Source organism: Microcaecilia unicolor, chromosome 3 (genome assembly GCF_901765095.1).
Source record: "Microcaecilia unicolor chromosome 3, aMicUni1.1, whole genome shotgun sequence".
Lineage (NCBI taxonomy): Eukaryota > Metazoa > Chordata > Amphibia > Gymnophiona > Siphonopidae > Microcaecilia > Microcaecilia unicolor.
Window position 1 is genome coordinate 188,765,292 of NC_044033.1, and position 19,365 is coordinate 188,784,656.

Here is a 19,365-nt window from a genome sequence, read left to right on the forward strand (position 1 = left end):
AGTAGTAAATCACCTTGACCAGATGACATACATCCAAAGATTCTCAAAAGAACTGAAGCATGAAATTGCTGATGTGCTGTTAGTAATATGTAACCTGTCATTAAAATCATCCATAGTACCTGAAGACTGAGGGTGGCCATTGTGATGCCGATTTTTAAAAAGGGTTGCAGGGGTGATCGGGAAATTTCATATTGATAAGCTTGACGTCAGTCTTGTAAAATAGTGGAAACATGGTTTAATGGGACAGAGTCAGCATGGGTTCAGCTGAGGGAAGTCTTGCCTCACCAATTTGCTTCATTTTTTTTGATGGCGTGAATAAGCATTTGAATAAACATGAGCCTGTTGGTGTAGTGTATATTTTCAGAAAGCTTTTGACAAAGTTCCTCATGGAGACTCCTGAGAAAATTAGTCATGGGATAGAAGGCAGTGTTCTGTTGTGGGTTAGGAATTGGTTATTGGACAGAAAACAGAGGGGGGGGGGGGGAGGGTTAAATGGACAGACGCCAGAGGGTGGTGGTGAATGGAATTCGCTCGGAGGAGGGAAAGGTGAGTAGTGGAGTGCCTCAGGGATCGGTGCTGGGGCCGATTCTGTTCAATATATTTGTGAGTGACATTGCCAAAGAGTTAGAAGGTAAAGTTTGCCTATTTGCGGATGATACTAAGATCTGTAACAGAGTGGACACCCGGGAGGGAGTGGAAAACATGAAAAAGGATCTGAGGAAGCTAGAAGAATGGTCTAAGGTTTGGCAATTAAAATTCAATGCGAAGAAATGCAAAGTGATGCACTTAGGGAATAGAAATCCACGGGAGACGTATTTGTTAGGCGGGGAGAGTCTGATAGGTACGGACGGAGAGAGGGATCTTGGAGTGATAGTATCAGAGGATTTGAAGGCGACAAAACAGTGTGACAAGGCGCTGGCCGTAGCTAGAAGGTTGTTAGGCTGTATAGAGAGAGGTGTGACCAGCAGAAGAAAGGGGGTGTTGATGCCCCTGTATAAGTCGTTGGTGAGGCCCCACCTGGAGTATTGTGTTCAGTTTTGGAGGCCGTATCTTGTTAAGGATGTAAAAAGAATTGAAGCGGTGCAAAGAAAAGCTATGAGAATGGTATGGGATTTGCGTTACAAGACGTATGAGGAGAGACTTGCTGAACTAAACATGTATACTCTGGAGGAAAGGAGAAACAGGGGTGATATGATACAGACGTTCAAATATTTGAAAGGTATTAATCTGCAAACGAACCTTTTCCGGAGATGGGAAGGTGGTAGAACGAGAGGACATGAAATGAGATTGAAGGGGGTCAGACTCAAGAAAAATGTTAGGAAGTATTTTTTCACGGAGAGAGTAGTGGATGCTTGGAATGCCCTCCCGCGGAATGTGGTGGAAATGAAAACGGTAACGGAATTCAAACATGCGTGGGATAAGCATAAAGGAATCCTGTGCAGAAGGAATGGATCCTCAGGAGCTTAGTCGAGATCGGGAGGCGGGGCTGGTGGTTGGGAGGCATGGCTAGTGCTGGGCAGACTTATACGGTCTGTGCCAGAGCCGGTGGTGGGAAGCGGGACTGGTGGTTGGGAGGCAGGGATAGTGCTGGGCAGACTTATACGGTCTGTGTCAGAGCCGGTGGTGGGAGGCAGGGATAGTGCTGGGCAGACTTATACGGTCTGGGCCAGAGCTGGTGGTTGGGAGGCGGGGCTGGTGGTTGGGAGGTGGGGATAGTGCTGGGCAGACTTATACGGTCTGTGCCCTGAAGAGCACAGGTACAAATCAAAGTAGGGTATACACAAAAAGTAGCACATATGAGTTATCTTGTTGGACAGACTGGATGGACCGTGCAGGTCTTTTTCTGCCGTCATCTACTACGTTACTGTTTCTCTCAATGGAGGATAATATAAAAACTGGAGTGCCACAGGGATTAGTACTGGGACTGGTTCTATTTAACATACTTATAAATGATATGGAAATCAGAACAGTGAATGATGTGATTAAATTTGCAATTGAGACAAAACTATTCAAGTTTGTTGAAACACATGTGGACTGTGAAAAATTGCAGGAAGACCATAGGAAATTGGAAGACTGGGCATCCAGATGACAGATGAAATTTAATGTGGACAAATGCAAAGTAGTTCACCTTGGAAAGAATATTCTGAATTATAGTTACCTGATGCTAGGATCCACATTGGGGGTTGGCACTCAAGAAAAAGATCTAGGTGGTGTAGATAATACGCTAACATCTTGTGTTCAGTGTGCAGCGGCGTCAGCCAAAACACACAGGATGCTAGGAATTATTAGGAAAGGGATGGTGAATAAGACCAAAAATACTGTAATGCCTCTGTTTTGCTCCATAGTGTGACCTCACCTTGAGTATTACATTCAGTTTTTGTCGCCATGTCTCGAGAAAGATAAAGTGAAATTAGAAAATGTTCAAAGAAAAGACCAAAATGATAAAGGGGGTGGAACTCCTCTCATATGAGGAATGATGAAGAGGTAAAGGCTCTTCAGCTTGGTAAAGAGACGGATGAGGGGAGATATGATTGAGTTGAGGTCTTCAGAATTCTGAGTGGTGCAGAACGAGTTTAAGTGAACTTTTTTTTTACTTATTCCAAAAGTACAAAGACTGGGGGACACTCAAGAAAATTACATAGAATTACTTTTTAAAACAAATTAAGCTCTGGAACTCTTTCCAGGAGGATGTAGTAACAGAGGTTAGCGTATCTGGGTTTAAAAAAGGTTTGGACAAATTCCTGGAGGAAAAGTACATAGTCTGCTATAGAGACAGACGTGGGGAAGCTACTGCTTGCCCTGGGATAGGTAGTGTGAAATGTTGCCACTGTTTTTCTGCCAGGTACTTGTGACCTGGCTTGGCCATTGTTGGAAAGAGGATACTGGGCTAGATGGACCATTGGTCTGACCCAGTATGGCTATTCTTATGTTCACTTATGCACTCAAGTGATAACCTAAACATGGGCACCTTGTTATAGAATTGCTCTATCTGCCTACCATAAAGAAGATGATGGGAAGTCAGCTGATACTTATCTCAAACATTTAATGTTAAAGGTAGTGTTCCTTGTGACAGTTAACCCCTGCCAGGCAAATCAGTAAGTATCAGGCATAAGAGGCCCATTTACTAAAGCTTAGCACACGCTAAATACTAAGAAGCCATTAGATATAAAAGGGCTTCTTAGTGACTTATTCATTGTACACAAAATTCTTCAACAGAGTAGTTTTGAATATACATCCTAAACTATTTTTGAAAAAAAAATTCTGACTTTTTTTTTTTGTTTGCTGAAATATTTTCTTCTGACTTTTTTTTTCCTAAGGCACCTGTACCCCCAAAGAGGAGTGAAGTAGATATAAACAAACCAGAACTTCACTATATCAATGTTTAGTATTCTTATAGACCATTATAAATATGTCTCTGCATTTGAGCTTATAGATGCGGAATGGTAATTTTTTATGTATATACTGATTCCATTAGATTTTTTTTTTAAACAATTTTTATTGATGACACAAAGGAATACAATATAGCAACACACAGGTTACAAGACGTGTTAAACCTCACACAATATGTATCATCGGTTTCCATTTTTCTCCCCACTTCCCCCCCCAATCCTCCCCCCCTCTCTCTAATCCCCTCCACCCCTCTACCCTCCCCTACTGGTCCTGTTAGCAGTTCAAAATTCTACTACTCGCAACAGGCGTTAGAGTGTCCCAAAATGGTGACCAGGTTTTACAAAATGGTCTCCCCTCTTTGAGGCTAGGTCTCCCACTCTTTTCTTTTCCACCATACAGCTTTGCATCATAGATCCTCTCCATTGCGGCACTCCAGGTGGCTCTGGTTGTAGCCACAACTGTATGATTGTTCTTTTCCCCATCAAAATCGCTCTTTTCAGAAAGCTCTCAGCCCATCTGGTGGTTTGCCGCGGAGGTTATACACATCAAAGAGCTGAGCTGGTGTTGGGTACCATTGTACTTTCCACATTTGTGATATTTGGTGCCCCAATTTAATCCAAAAGGGAAGTACCACTGCACAGAACCAAAACATATGTCCCAAGGAGGCGCCCACCTGTCCACATTTGGGGCAATCATCTGTAGTCCTCAATGTCGCTCTGAAAGCCCAGTGTGGTGAAATGTAGTCGTAAAATGAATTTGTATTGCATTTCTTGCCATGCCACATTCTCTGTCACCTGATTCACACTCGTCAGGCACAGTTTTAACTGTTCAGGTTTAGGTTTCCACCTCATTTCCATTAGATTTTTTATTTTATACATTTTAGGTTTTTTTATTTGATCAGGATGAAAAAGCTTTAGACATATACAGGTCTGTGTGGACTTTACACATTACACCTGTGCTCATCAATCATTTGCTTAACAAATTAAAATTTGGAAGTTTTTAAAAAAATGTACTTAAAAAGAACATAAAAAAAAAACCAGAAAAACTCCAGAGAATTTAGCTTATTATCTGTACATAGGTCACCCTGATGTTTGCTACCTACTACTACTACTATTTAGCATTTCTATAGCGCTACAAGGCGTATGCAGCGCTGCACAAACATAGAAGAAAGACAGTCCCTGCTCAAAGAGCTTACAATCTAATAGACAAAAAATAAATAAAGTAAGCAAAACAAATCAATTAATGTGAACGGGAAGGAAGAGAGGAGGGTAGGTGGAGGCGAGTAGTTACGAGTCAAAAGCAATGTTAAAGAGGTGGGCTTTCAGTCTAGATTTAAAGGTGGCCAAGGATGGGGCAAGACGTAGGGGCTCAGGAAGTTTATTCCAGGCGTAGGGTGCAGCGAGACAGAAGGCGCGAAGTCTGGAGTTGGCAGTAGTGGAGAAGGGAACAGATAAGAAGGATTTATCCATGGAGCGGAGTGCATGAGAAGGTGTGTAGGGAAGGACGAGTGTGGAGAGATACTGGGGAGCAGCAGAGTGAGTACATTTATAGGTTAGTAGAAGAAGTTTGAACAGGATGCGAAAACGGATAGGGAGCCAGTGAAGGGTCTTTAGGAGAGGGGTAGTATGAGTAAAGCGACCCTGGCGGAAGATGAGACGGGCAGCAGAGTTTTGAACCGACTGGAGAGGGGAGAGGTGACTAAGTGGGAGGCCAGCAAGAAGCAGATTGCAGTAGTCTGAACGCGAGGTGACAAGGGTGTGGATGAGGGTTTTGGTTGAGTGCTCAGAAAGAAAGGGGCGGATTTTACGGATGTTGTAAAGAAAGAAACGACAGGTCTTGGCAATCTGCTGGATATGAGCAGAGAAGGAGAGAGAAAAGTCAAAGATGACCCCAAGGTTTCGAGCTGAGGAGACAGGGAGAATGAGAGAGCCATCAACAGAAATAGAAAATGGGGTGAGCGGGGAGGTGGGTTTGGGGGGGAAAATGAGAAGCTCGGTTTTGGTCATATTTAATTTCAGGTGGCGTTGAGACATCCAGACAGCAATGTCAGACAAGCACGCTGAAACTTTGGTTTGGATGCAAGGTGAGATATCAGGGGTAGAAAGGTAGATTTGGGAGTCATCAGCATAGAGATGGTAGGAAAAGCCATGGGATGAGATTAATGAACGAAGGGAAGAAGTGTAGATAGAAAAGAGGAGGGGACCAAGAACCCTAAGGTACGCCGACAGGCAGAGGGATAGAAGTAGAAGAGGATCCATCAGATGTGAACACTAAAGGTGCGGAGGGAGAGGTAGGAAGAGAACCAGGAAAGGACAGAGCCCTGGAATCCAAGTGAGGACAGGGTATCGAGAAGTATGCTGTGATCGACAGTGTCAAAAGCAGCGGAAAGATCAAGAAGAATGAGGATGGAATATTGACCTCTAGATTTAGCCAGTAATAGGTCATTGGAGACTTTAGTAAGCGCAGTTTTGGTTGAGTGGAGAGGGCGGAAAACCAGATTGTAGTGGGTCAAGAATAGCATTTATGGTAGTACCCTTTTATGGTAATACAATCTTTAATAAGATGGACCTGACACAGGCCATGTTTTGGCGCACAAATGCGCCTGCTTCAGGGGTTAATGTAGTATTCCTTTAGATTAGAAATAATCCAGATTGTCCTTTGTTAAAGATGTTCAAGTCTGTGATGGATTGTACCAGACGCTCCCGGATGCAGTGATGAAGGTTGGAAAAACAGTAAGTGACAGTAAGAACTCAGTCACTACTTAAGTAATATCGGTTGTTTGGGAGTTTGTTGAGTCCTTTTCCTCTCGTTGAAGCACATGTTTTGTTGTTATAAGGTATGCAGAATGTATCTACTGTTTGTACTCACATGAGTGGAGGGTTCTTTTGTGTTTTTGTCCATTGTATAATGTATACCACAAAATCTGAATCACAAGTAGTTAAATGTCTCAGTGTATATTCTTGTCTCCAGGGTTCATAAACTTTGTAATCATTAGAGCAACTTTGCATACTGAACAGCTATGATGGACACTATAGCCTCCTTGTCGATTATCTGATACATAAAGGGGGAGCACTTAAATAAAGTGGAGGATAACATTTCTTTCAAAGTTTTGCGCTGCTTAAATGCTAGTCGAATTCTCTTATCAACAAACCAGGAGAGAATTGTAAGACCTCCCCAGTATTTCCTCAAAATCTTAGCCACTTGTCTATTCCTACCTCCAAACTTCAATACATAGATTATGGCTTCATCTTCAATGTTTTCATCTGATCTCTGCTTTCAGGTGCATAATAAATCACAGTCATTATATAGAGCTTCCTTATAAGTATTTTTCACCACTTGATTAGGGTAACCTCTATTTAATAGTTTCTTCCGTAGATTCTTTGACTGTTTATAATCGTCTTTTGATGAGGATAGACGTCTATAGCACAAAAACTGTGACATCAGTAAACTGTTCTTTACCTCAGTATGGCAACTCTTAAAAAATAAAAATGTTGTGATCTGTGGTGTTTCTGAAACGTGTAGAAAAATCTTGTCCAGTTTTTGACACTAAAACATCAAGAAATGAGATTCGTTATGAAAAGTCATCACAAATCTTATGGTAGAAACACAGAAACATGAATGGCTGATAAGGGCCAAATGGCCCATCCAGTCTGCCCATCCTCAGTAACCACTAACTGTTCCATTTCTAAGGGATCCCACATGCCTTTTCCACACTTTATTAAATTCTGACACAGTCCTCGTTTCCACAACCTCCTCCAGGAGGCCATTCCACGCATCCACCACCCTTTCTGTGAAAGAGTATTTTTTGGATTCCTCCTAAGTCTACTTCTTCTTAACTTCATCGTATGCCCTCTGAGTTTTTTTTTTCCATTTGAAAAAGGCTCACATCCTGTATATTAATGCCACCGAGGTGTTTAAATGTGTCTATAATATCCCCTCTCTCCCACCTCTCTTTCAGTGTATACATGTTGAGGTTACTAAGCCTGTCCCTAAATGTTTTATGGCCGAGACCGCTTACCAAAGATCTGCAGTGAATACCGGCTGCTGAGCATCACTGGGCCAAATGTCTCACGGACCGTGTCTGCCTCCTGCACTGATGATCGCTAATGGTTGCCGGGAAACACCTGCCCCTGTGCTGTCGGCTGCTGGCGGGTATTGAGCCTTGCGAGAAGACTGCCATACGCTTACTGAGGTCATCATCCTTGGTGGCTGATCTTTGCTAGGCCCGCACTGGTTTCACATCGGACTACCGACGCTGGGAGAATTACCGGTCGACGAGAGAGAACGACGAATCAGTCAAGAGTATACGGCTTCACGCGGACGTTTTGCGGATAAGCAAGAATACCGACATATGATTCTGACCCATCTACCTGTTGCCACAAGTTGATTACTACAACAACTCTTATTGAATGTGAGTAATTGCTTTCATTACGCAAAAGCTGAGAACTACTACTATTTAGCATTTCTATAGCGCTACAAGGCGTACGCAGCGCTGCACAAACATAGAAGAAAGACAGTCCCTGCTCAAAGAGCTTACAATCTAATAGACAAATCAAATCAGTTAATGTGTACAGGAAGGAGGAGAGGAGGGTAGGTGGAGGCGAGTGGTTACGAGTCAAAAGTAATGTTAAAGAGGTGGTCTTTCAGTCTAGATTTAAAGGTGGCCAAGCATGGGGCAAGACGTAGGGGCTCAGGAAGTTTATTCCAGGCATAGGGTGCAGCGAGACAGAAGGCGCGAAGTCTGGAGTTGGCAGTAGTGGAGAAGGGAACAGATAAGAAGGATTTATCCATGGAGCAGAGTGCACGGGAAGGGGTGTAGGGAAGGATGAGTGTTTAGAGATACTGGGGAGCAGCAGAGTGAGTACATTTATAGGTTAGTAGAAGAAGTTTGAACAGGATGCGAAAACGGATAGGGAGCCAGTGAAGCGACTTGAGGAGAGGGGTAGTATGAGTAAAGCGACCCTGGCGGAAGACGAGACGGGCAGCAGAGTTTTGAACCGATTGGAGAGGGGAGAAGTGACTAAGTGGGAGGCCAGCAAGAAGCAGATTGCAGTAGTCTAAATGAGAGGTGACAAGGGTGTGGATGAGGGTTTTGGTAGAGTGCTCGGAAAGAAAGGGGCGGATTTTACGGATGTTGTAAAGAAAGAAACGACAGGTCTTGGCAATCTGCTGGATATGAGCAGAGAAGGAGAGAGAAGAGTCAAAGATGACCCCAAGGTTTCGAGTTGAGGAGACAGGGAGAATGAGAGAGCCATCAACAGAAATAGAAAACAGGGGGAGTGGGGAGGTGGGTTTGGGGGGAAAAATGAGAAGCTCGGTTTGGTCATGTTTAATTTCAGGTGGCGTTGAGACATCCAGACAGCAATGTCAGACAAGCACGCTGAAACTTTGGTTTGGATGCAAGGTGAGATATCAGGGGTAGAAAGGTAGATTTGGGAGTCATCAGCATAGAGATGGTAGGAAAAGCCATGGGATGAGATTAATGAACGAAGGGAAGAAGTGTAGATAGAAAAGAGGAGGGGACCAAGAACAGAACCCTGAGGTACGCCGACAGGCAGAGGGATAGAAGTAGAAGAGGATCCATCAGAGTGAACACTAAAGGTGCGGATGGAGAGGTAGGAAGAGAACCAGGAAAGGACAGAGCCCTGGAATCCAAGTGAGGACAGGGTATCGAGAAGTATGCTGTGATCGACAGTGTCAAAAGCAGCGGAAAGATCAAGAAGAATGAGGATGGAATATTGACCTCTGGATTTAGCCAGTAATAGGTCATTGGAGACTTTAGTCATCCGGTGGCCTGTAGCAGAAGTGAAGACTCAAGATCTAGTTTTTACCATAGTCTGGATTTGTATATTGCTCAGTTCTAACTCAAATGCCCTGACCTGCATTGTCTGCTCCAACCAGCATTATCTGTTCCTGCCTGTATTCTCTCCCTTCGGCCTGCATCATTGCATCATATCACCATAAGATCTAAATGGTTTTCACTATAACCTTTATTTGTTGTTGTTCAATTAAGTATTATCACTTTTACTCTGTTTAGAGTTCCCAATTACAACCAACTTTTGTAAAGTTAATAGTCCTACTGTTTCATTGTTTTCACTGCTACTTCTCAATTGCTTCCTCAGGCACAGTTAATTTATGTAAGTAGCTAATTGTCTTATTGTTCCAAGATATTCACTGCAGATCTTTAATTGATGTTGTTCACCTATTAGGTACTGTCACTATCTCTCAGCTTAGCTTTCTCAGTTCAGCTAATCTATGTAATAAGCCAATCTTCCTTAGCCACAGCTAATGTATGTAAGTAGCTGATTGTCTTACTGTTCCATTTTATTTACTGCAGATCTTCAATTGTGGTTGTTCAATTATTAAGTACTGTCACTTTCCCTTTGCTTAGTATTCTCAGTTACAGCTAATTTATATAATAAGCTAATTGTCTTACTGTTCCAACTACTTAGTTTTATTAACCTGCTCTATGCTAGAGGCTGCTGTCTTTTTATTATCTTTACCTATACAATTCCTGACACACCTCGGTGTTACTACAACTCAGTAATATTTCAGTCCTTCGCACAGATATGCCATCATCTTTTCAACACTTATTGCTCCCTCACCATCAGAAATTAACATTATTCCAGTCCTTTACCACCATAAAAAAACATCCAGGATAATTTCATCTCATCGAACTGGCGACTTCAAAAGAAACCTCCCTTCTACCTACCAATCATCAATAAACAATGAAACTCCTTCACCCAAATCCATCTCAAGACAAATTATCAACATTCAATCTTCAACCTCGAATGTTGGACCTTATCTATCCGTCCGAGTGGGTTATGTCAACGCCAGATCTGCAGCTAATAAGACTGAAATTCTTACAGACTGGATTAAATCAGACAAACTTGATCTACTATTCATTACAGAAACTTGGGCCCATAGTTCAAAAGACCCCATTATAATTGATTTATGCCCTCCTGAATATAAGATCTTACATTGGCCAAGAAAAGAAAGAAGAGGTGGAGGGATAGCACTTATTTATAAATCATACTTCTCCCCTGAATCTATATCAGAGTTAATCACAGCTCAGCTTGAAATTGCTTCATTCAAACTCCATAGTCCTAAATTATGTGACCAACTAACTTGCATTCTATTTTAAAGACCGCCAATAAACTGAAATAACAGTCAATCCACTTTTATGGACTTTATTGCAAATGCCTGCACCAATTACTCCAATGTATTATTAATTGGAGACCTAAATCTACATTTAGAAGACTCCCACTCCCCAAATACCTGCGATTGCATGGATTTCTTTCAACTCTGCAATATTGACCTTCCTCCAGTGCAACCAACTCATATTAAAGGTCACTTGCTTGACATAATTTCTTACAAATTCTCCACCAACCAAAACATAACTATATCCGATATTAAATGATTTAATATCCCTTGGTCTGATCATCATAAATCGACACTAACCTTATATTGGCACACAAAAGATATGCTTATAACTCAAAATCCTTCAACAATCACCACTAGAGGATGGATTGACAGAGTCAGTTTCTGGCAACATATATATAACAACAATTGGTCAGCACAACCTAACTCTCTCTCCTTCCTCACAGATTCCGGGATGAAATTGCCCCCCTTCGATCCAGAACTTTACGTAGACGTCAACCATCACCATGGTTTAATGACCTACTAAAAAACCTAAAATCAGAAACCAGAAAACTAGAAAAAGCATGGAGTAGATCAAGAAACAATCTCACCTTTAACGCTTGGAAACAGTCACGGAGAAATTATAAGAACACCATTAAAAGAGCAAAAAAACCTACTATACTCAAAAAAAATCACAACCAATGGCACAGATAAAAGAAACAGTATCAACTCATAAAGAACCTCTTTAATACCAATCTAGTTACCCTCTCACCTTCAAGTAGCCCATCTGCAGACCAATTGGCTAAGCACTTCTATAATAAAATTATATCTTCACAAATCGATTCCCGATGATGGTAACTACTTAGATACCTTTCTCGATGAATTGGATCCCAACATTAATGAAACTCCGGTCGACCACTCATGGACAAGTTTTACCCTCCTCACCACCAAAGAAGTTTCCAAGGCGATCTCCAAACTCTCCAGATCCCATTGTTATCTTGACTCCTGCCCTAGCCATTTAATGAAAGACACCCCTGAACGCTTCATCAAAGATCTCACCGCCCACCTTAACTTCTTGTTGCAGCAGGGTTCCTTCCCTACCGAACATGGTAACATATTACTCATACCTATACTCAAAGACTCCAAGAAACCTATAAGTGATGTTACCAACTACCGACCAGTGGCCTCCATCCCCCTATTAACTAAATTGATGGAAAACAGAGTGACCTTTCAAGTCACTGAGTATATACAAAAATTCTCCATCCTTCATGAGTCTCAATCGGGTTTCCGTCCTTCCCACAGTACAGAAACAGTATTGCTTACTTTAATATCCAAATTCAAACAAGAAATATCATTAGGAAATAGCGTACTCCTTTTACAGTTTGATATGTCTGGAGCATTTGACATGGTCGACCATTGTATTCTTACTAGACTTCTGGATAAGTTGGGAATTGGTGGCAATGTTATAAATGGATCGAAGGCTTTATTACCTCTAGATCCTATAGAGTCAAATCATCTAGAGCAATATCATCTCCCTGGTCATCAGATTGCGGTGTGCCTCAAGGTTCTCCACTATCCCCAATTCTATTCAACCTTATGATGATTCCTCTGGCTAAATCCCTTTCCAAACATGGTCTCAACCCTTTTATCTATGCTGACGACGTTACCATTTTTATTCCCTTCAAATCTACCTAGCAGAAATTTCCGACAAAATAACCACTGGTATGAATATCCTAACTTCTTGGGCCAATGCTTTCAAAATGAAACTGAACAAAGACAAAACTCAATGCCTAATCCTCTCTTCCCACTATTCCACATTCCATCCAACAACTCTCACCACTCTTGATGTCACAATTCCTATATCCAACAATCTGAAAGTCCTTGGAGTTGCATTGGATAAATACTTATCCCTTGAAGACCACGCAACATCCGTCACGAAGAAAATGTTCACTATGATGTGGGTGTTGAAACTTGTGAAAACTTATCTCCCATTGAATACCTTCCGCAGCTTGGTACATTCCACGGTACTCCCCCCAACTGATTACTGTAATAGTATCTTCGTTGGATGTAAGGCCCAAATCATAAAAAAAACTTCAGACTTCCCAGAACATGGCAGCTAGACTTATCTGTGGGAAGCCTAGATTCGAAAGTGCCACACCCCTCCGTATGAAACTTCATTGGCTCCCTATTAGAGAACAAGTCAACTTTAAGACCATCACACTAATCCACAAGATCATCCATGGAGTATCACCAAGTTACATGGTCAATCTGTTAAACCTCCCGACCAGAAACTTGTCAATATACTACTACTACAAATCATTTCTATAGCGCTACCAGTCGTACGCAGCGCTTCACAATTTAACATGAAGAAAAGACAGTCCCTGCTCAAAAGAGCTTACAATCTAAATCAGGACAGACAGGACAAATAAGGGATAAGGGTAGGACAGACAGGACATGTTACAAGCAGGTGACAAGCTAGGAATTAAAAGCAGCATCAAACAGGTAGGCCTTTAGCCCGAATTTGAAGGCGGCCAGGGATGGAGCTTGACGTAATGGCGCAGTGAGTCTATTCCAGGCATAAGGTGCGGCAAGATAAAAGGAACGGAGTCTGGAGTTAGCGATGGAGGAGAAGGGTACAACTAGGAGAGATTTGCCTAGTGAACAGAGTTCCTAGGAAGGAGTGTAGGAAGAGACAAGGGTGCAGAGGTAGTGAGGGGCAGCAGAGTGAATGCACTTATATCCTCATGATCATACCTTAATCTGCACCTTCCCAATTGCAAAGGACTAAAATACAAAACCTACCATGCATCTAACTTCCCCTACCTGGGATCCCAACTCTGGAATGCTCTACCCAGATACATTCGATCAATTAGTGAATATCTTCCCTTTAGGAAACTATTGAAAACCCATCTATTCAAATAGGTTTACCCGAATGACTTGACATACCATAAGCAAACATAAGCAACCCATCTATTTATTGGTTCAACTAATCATTAACAACAATGACTCAGAAAATATTTCCTACCAACCTTCTTACCCTCCATGCTCTTCCCAACTTCTCCTTTATCGTCCCACCTCCTTTTCTATCCCTGTCCTTTCTCTTACACCTCTTCTATCCCATCTACTCCTTGTTTATTTGTCCTATCACATACCTCCTTTGTTGATTCTGATACTACAGATTGTATTCTCTTGTTACATTGTAAGCCACATTGAGCCTGCGATGAGCGGGAAAGCGCGGGGTACAAATGTAATAAATAAACAAATAACTGCCCTCTGGACCATCTCCATCCTGTTTATATCCTTCTGTAGGTGTGGTTTCCAGAATTGCACACAGTTCTCGAAATGAGGCCTCACCAAAGACATATAGAAGGGCACTATTGCCTCTTTTTTTTTTCCTGCTGGTCATCCCTCTCCTTATGCACCCAAGCATTCTTCTGGCTTTGACCGTCACTTTTTCTACCTGTTTGGAGACCTTAAGGTCATCAGACACAATCAACCCCAAGTCCTGCTCTTCAGGCCCCTATATTGTACTGTTCCCCTGGATTCTTGTAACCCAAGTGCATGACCCTGCATTTGCTAGTATTAAATCTTAGTTGCCAATTTTCGGACCATTCTTCAAGCTTCACTAGATCCTTCCTCATGACAACCATTCAGGTAGGCTAAAAAATCATCTTATTCAGCCTTAGTGCCTGGCCAGATCATAAATATATCAACTATAAATCTGGGCCAGATTTTCACACAGCTAAAAAAAAAAAAAAAAAAAAAAAAAAGAGATTTCTGCACAAAAGTTTCTTCAAATTTTGTTATAGAGATCAAGTATGTATATAAAATTACCGTTTGTTATCTATAAGCTGAAATGCAGAGTTATGTTTATGATGTTCTTTAAGAATACTATAGTGAAGTTCTGTTTGTTTTTTTGGGTGATTTTTTTTCCCTAAGGCTTCATTTTAATTTCTGCAGCAGAATTGGCCTTGTATTCATTTCCATTCTTATTTATATATTGTATTTACAGTAATCGGATTTCACATTAGTGACTGCTTCCAATTCTTGCTATTGTGACTCTAATAGACCTGGATAGGTGTCACAAAACATACAGTTGCAAAGTGGATCTTTGTATATCTGTTTTGCTGTGACAAAGCAACCTTCTCTAAGCCATATAAAGGCACATAGTGTAATCACAACAGCAGCTTATACAGCTCATCTTGACTATTGATGAAATTGATAAAGCTGCCTCATGAAATTCAGTAAATGCATTTACCGCTCACTAATACTTAGGGTCTGACTCGTGCTGTAATAGTAAATTTTGGCATTTGGCTCTAAGGGATCTATTTAAAAATGGACTCAAAATTTTGTTCAACTCTTTCCCAGCAAATGGCTGCAATTGTATGTTGCCTTATGTACAGGATAAAAAGGGATGTCAGACTAGCCCTTAGTTTGAGTCTCTACATGTAGGACTGGTTTAGCCTGGTTGTCCATAGAGAAAACAAAGTTTGCTTACCTGTAACTGACTTTCTTTGCGGACAGTGGGATGTCAGTCATACACACACGCTCCCACCTTTCCTGGGAGTTAAGGGTTTTTTTTTTTGTTTTTTAATCTTAAACTGTATTATATAACTGAGGGGTCTACAGTATACCATAAAGCCTAAGACTTTCCTAGCTTGGATATCATCACCCACATGTGTGACTGATCTATCTGCTGTCTGTGAACCACATCAGTTACTGGTAAGCAGTTTTGCTTCCCGTCCCAAACATTGCAGTTACCGTCTTTGACCAGAGCCCAGCCACAAGGACTCTTTCTACAGTCATGGGCCTTGAATCCAGGCCCGACTCACCATTGTGCAACTGTCCCAGCCAACCCAGGGAGCAGAAGATCTGAATGAGAAATTGAACCCATGCCCCTCTGCATTGCAATGCACAGCACTGTCGCTGAGTTACTGGCAGGGATAACTTTAGTGCCAGTAGTGCTCTGTGCTCAAACCAAAAGTAGTGCCTTGCCTGGCATAGGTCTCTCCTGTCCTCTAGAGTACTTTGTGGAATAGTGATCAGCAGCACCCTTGACGCAGCAACTGCCAATGCAGCTGCACATGTCATGCACACACCTTACGTTGGTCCTGGCACTGGGCTGACCTAGGGTCTCCATTCTTCATCCTTAAGATTCATGAAGGCTAGCAAGAAATTCCTGTTTCTACTCTCTATTCTTCCAATCTTGCTGGCATATGTGTGTTTAAAAACCTATAAACTGTTGCATGCTTTCAGGGCTTCACCTACGGAAAGTGGTGATGTGGCAGATGCGCCTTGCCTGGCACTCTCGTTGACTGATCCTGTATGCACAACATGTAAGGACAAACAGGAGGAGAAGACGGAAGGATTGCCCAAAGAAACAAAAAGTTCTAAATGTGAAGCTAAACCACTAGGTGAGTGTCGAACAAGAAACTTTGACTGATTTAGCAACAAAATTGTCTAGGTAACAGGTACAGCATGGTCAGCAGCCAGGCAAACTCTTTTCACTTGCACATATACACACACCTGCTCTTTTTTTGTAATAGAGACTTCCCTCACACAGACTGCTGCATAATCAACAGCAATACAACCTTCCCTCACATACTCCAGCATACAGGGCTAGCTTTAGACCAGTGTTTTCCAAGTCCAGGCCTGGAGTATCCCTTAGCAGTCAGACTTCCAGGATATCCACAGTGAATATACAGGAACTTGATTTCCATACAGTGTCTCCACTATATGCAGATCTGTTTTTTGCATATTCATTGTGGATATCCTGAAAACCTGACTGGCAAGGGGTACTCTAGGATCAGACATGGGAGACACCTTTGTCTCCTAAACAGTGTGCCTTTCAGGCAGACCTGATCAGGTGTGCTGTGGAAAGGTCACCACTCCCTTCTGCTCAGATCTAGACTAGGATTTGGACCCTGTTTTCAATGTTTCATAGTAATTAGAGACCAGTAACAGCTATTAAACATGCAGGAGCTTTTTTCTAAGGACATGTGTAGTCACGTATAGTCTGAGCCCCATGGTGTGGGAACTAATGGGCAACATTTCAGAATGGGTTGTGCTTTGGACTGCCCACACGTTGCACAGAATTCTTTCTTTTAGCTCTTCCAGCCTCTTTCAGGGTTTTTCAGTGCTTCCATAGCTCTTCATTTATGGATTTAATGATTTTTATATCCCACACACTAATATTCAATAGGTTAACAATATAAAGCAAGACAAAAACAGTTTTCATAATTCCTACAAAAATTAAAATTGAAAATCAACCTAGGAATAAAGAACATCCTACCTCCTGAAGAATGTCGAATGTGTCTGAATCAGGGCTTCCCAAACTGTGGGTCTCTAGCCTTGATAATTGCTAGGCTAAAACTACAAAATGGGGCACCCTTGTTATACTCCCGTTCCTCCTGGCACTGATCAAGTCAAAAATGACAATTTAAAAAGGGAATTGAAAGGACATGGGGGGTATACTGAAAGAGATAGTAGAGATTATGAGACCAGGGAAAGAAAGGGAGAATGGTAGCTGGGTGGCTGGTGGACGCGAGGATCGCTTGGTCACTTGCCTGCCTGGTGCGAAGGTGGCGGACCTCACACGTCACCTAGATAGGATTTTAGATAGTTCTGGGGTGGAGCCAGCTGTCTTGGTACATGTGGGTGGATATCAGTGACATAGGAAAATGTGGGAGAGAGGTTCTGGAAGCCAAATTTAGGCTCTTGGGTAGAAAGCTCAAATCCAGAACCTCTAGGGTATCATTTTCCGAAGTGCTCTCCATTCCATGCGCAGGGCCCAAGAGACAGGCAGAGCTCTGGAATCTCAATGCGTGGATGAGGAGAAGGTGCAGGGAGGAGGGTTTTAGATTTGTAAGGAACTGGGCAACATTCTGGAGAAGGGGGAGCCAATTCCGAAAGGATGAGCTCTACCTTAACCAGGGTGGGACCAGGCTGCTGGCATCAGCATTTAAAAAGGAGGTAGAGCCACTTTTAAACTAGAATCTGGGGGGAAGGCTGACAGTTGTTCAAAAATGCATGGTTTGGAACGAGGTATCTATCAAAGATATCAGCAAAACAGGGAAGATAGGGTATCCTGATAGCAAGGATCCAAAGAGTCCATAGTGGATCAGGTGACTTTAAATAAAAATCAGACAAAAGATTGCAAATTAACACTGTCAGCTACTGAGCAAGATGTAAATAGAAATAACAAAACATAGTTTGAAATGTCTATATGTGTATGCCAGAAGCCTAAGAAATAAGATGGGAGAGTTAGAATCTATTGCACTAAATGAAAAATTAGATATAATAGACATCTCTGAGACCTTGTGAAAGGAGGATAACCAGTGGGAAACTGTCGTAATGGGGTACAAATGATATCATAATGATAGGGTGGATCGAATTGGTGGAGGGGGGGTAGCATTGTATGTTAAGGAGGGCCTTGAATCAAATAGATTGAAAATTTTGCAAGAAACGAAACTTGGAATCCCTATGGATTGAAATTCCACGTATAAAGGGGAAAATGGATGGTGATAGGATTGTACAACCGTCTACCTGGCTAGGATAAACAGACGGATGTAGAAATGTTATCAGAAATTAGGGAGGCTAACTAACGGGGCAACACAATAATAATGGGCGATATCAATTACCCCGTTATTCACTCGGTAAATGTAACAGCGTATGCTAGGGAGGTAAAATTCCTTGACAAAATCAAGGATTGCTTTATGGAGCAAGCTGGTACAGGAGCCAGCAAAAGATGGAAAAATTGTAGACGTAGTCCTGAGTGGAGTGCGTGATCTGCTGGGGATGCTTGATAACAGTGATCATAATTCGATCAGACTTGATATCGGCTTTGGAATAAGTACACACAGGAAATCCAATACGTTAGCATTTAACTTTCAAAAAAGGAGACTATAATAAAATGAGAAGAATGTTGAAAAACAAAAACGGCGCAACTGCGAAGGACAAAAATTTACAATTGATATGGATGCTGTTCAAAAATACCATCCTGGAAGTCCAGTCCAAATATATTCTGTGTATTAAAAAAGGAGGAACACCTAATAACAGCTGACATGGTTAAAAAGTGAGATGAAGGAAGCTATTAGAGCTAAAAGAAAATGGAAGAAGGAACTGACTGAAAATAATAAGAAACAGCATAAGGAATGTCAAGTCAACTGCAAAGCGTTGATAAGGAAGGCAAAGAGGGACTTTGAAAAAAAGATTGTGTTGGAAGTAAAAACACATAGTGACATTTTTTTTTTTTTTTAGGTTTATTAAATGCAGGAAACTAGCAAAAGAATCAGTTGGACCGCTAGATGACCAAGGGGTAAAAGGGGCACTCAGGGAAGACAAAGCCATAGCGGAGAGATTAAATGAATTCTTTGCTTCGGTCTTCACCGAGGAAGATTTGGGAGAGATACCGGTGCCAGAAATGGTATTCAAAGCTGACGATTCAGAGAAACTGAATGAAATCTCTCTAAACCTGGAGGATGTAATGGTGCAATTTGACAAATTGAAGAGTAGCAAATTGCCTTGACTGGATGGTATTCATTCCAGAGTACTAATAGAATTGAAATATGAACTTGCGGAACTATTGTTAGTGATATGTAATTTATCTTTAAAATCAAGCATGGTACCGGAAGATTGGAGGGTGGCCAATGTAACGCCGATTTTTAAAAAAGATTCTAGAGGAGATCCAAGAAATTTATAGACCGATGATCCTAACGTCTTCCGGTCAGAATGGTAGATACTATTATAAAAAACAAAATTACAGAGCTTATTTTAAAAGCATGGATTAATGAGACAAAGCCAACATGGATTTAGTGAAGGGAAATCTTGCCTCAA

General features: G+C 41.7%; 1 protein-coding gene across 1 annotated transcript in view; it reads left to right on the plus strand.

Annotated features, from left to right (window-relative positions):
- KMT2D (lysine methyltransferase 2D) overlaps window positions 1–19,365 on the plus strand; it is a 591,638-nt gene that overhangs the window by 154,414 nt on the left and 417,859 nt on the right. The window contains exon 10 of the mRNA XM_030196818.1: window positions 15,787–15,944. Within this exon, the coding sequence (XP_030052678.1) occupies window positions 15,787–15,944 (158 nt within the window). The remainder of the gene's footprint in view (window positions 1–15,786; window positions 15,945–19,365) is intronic.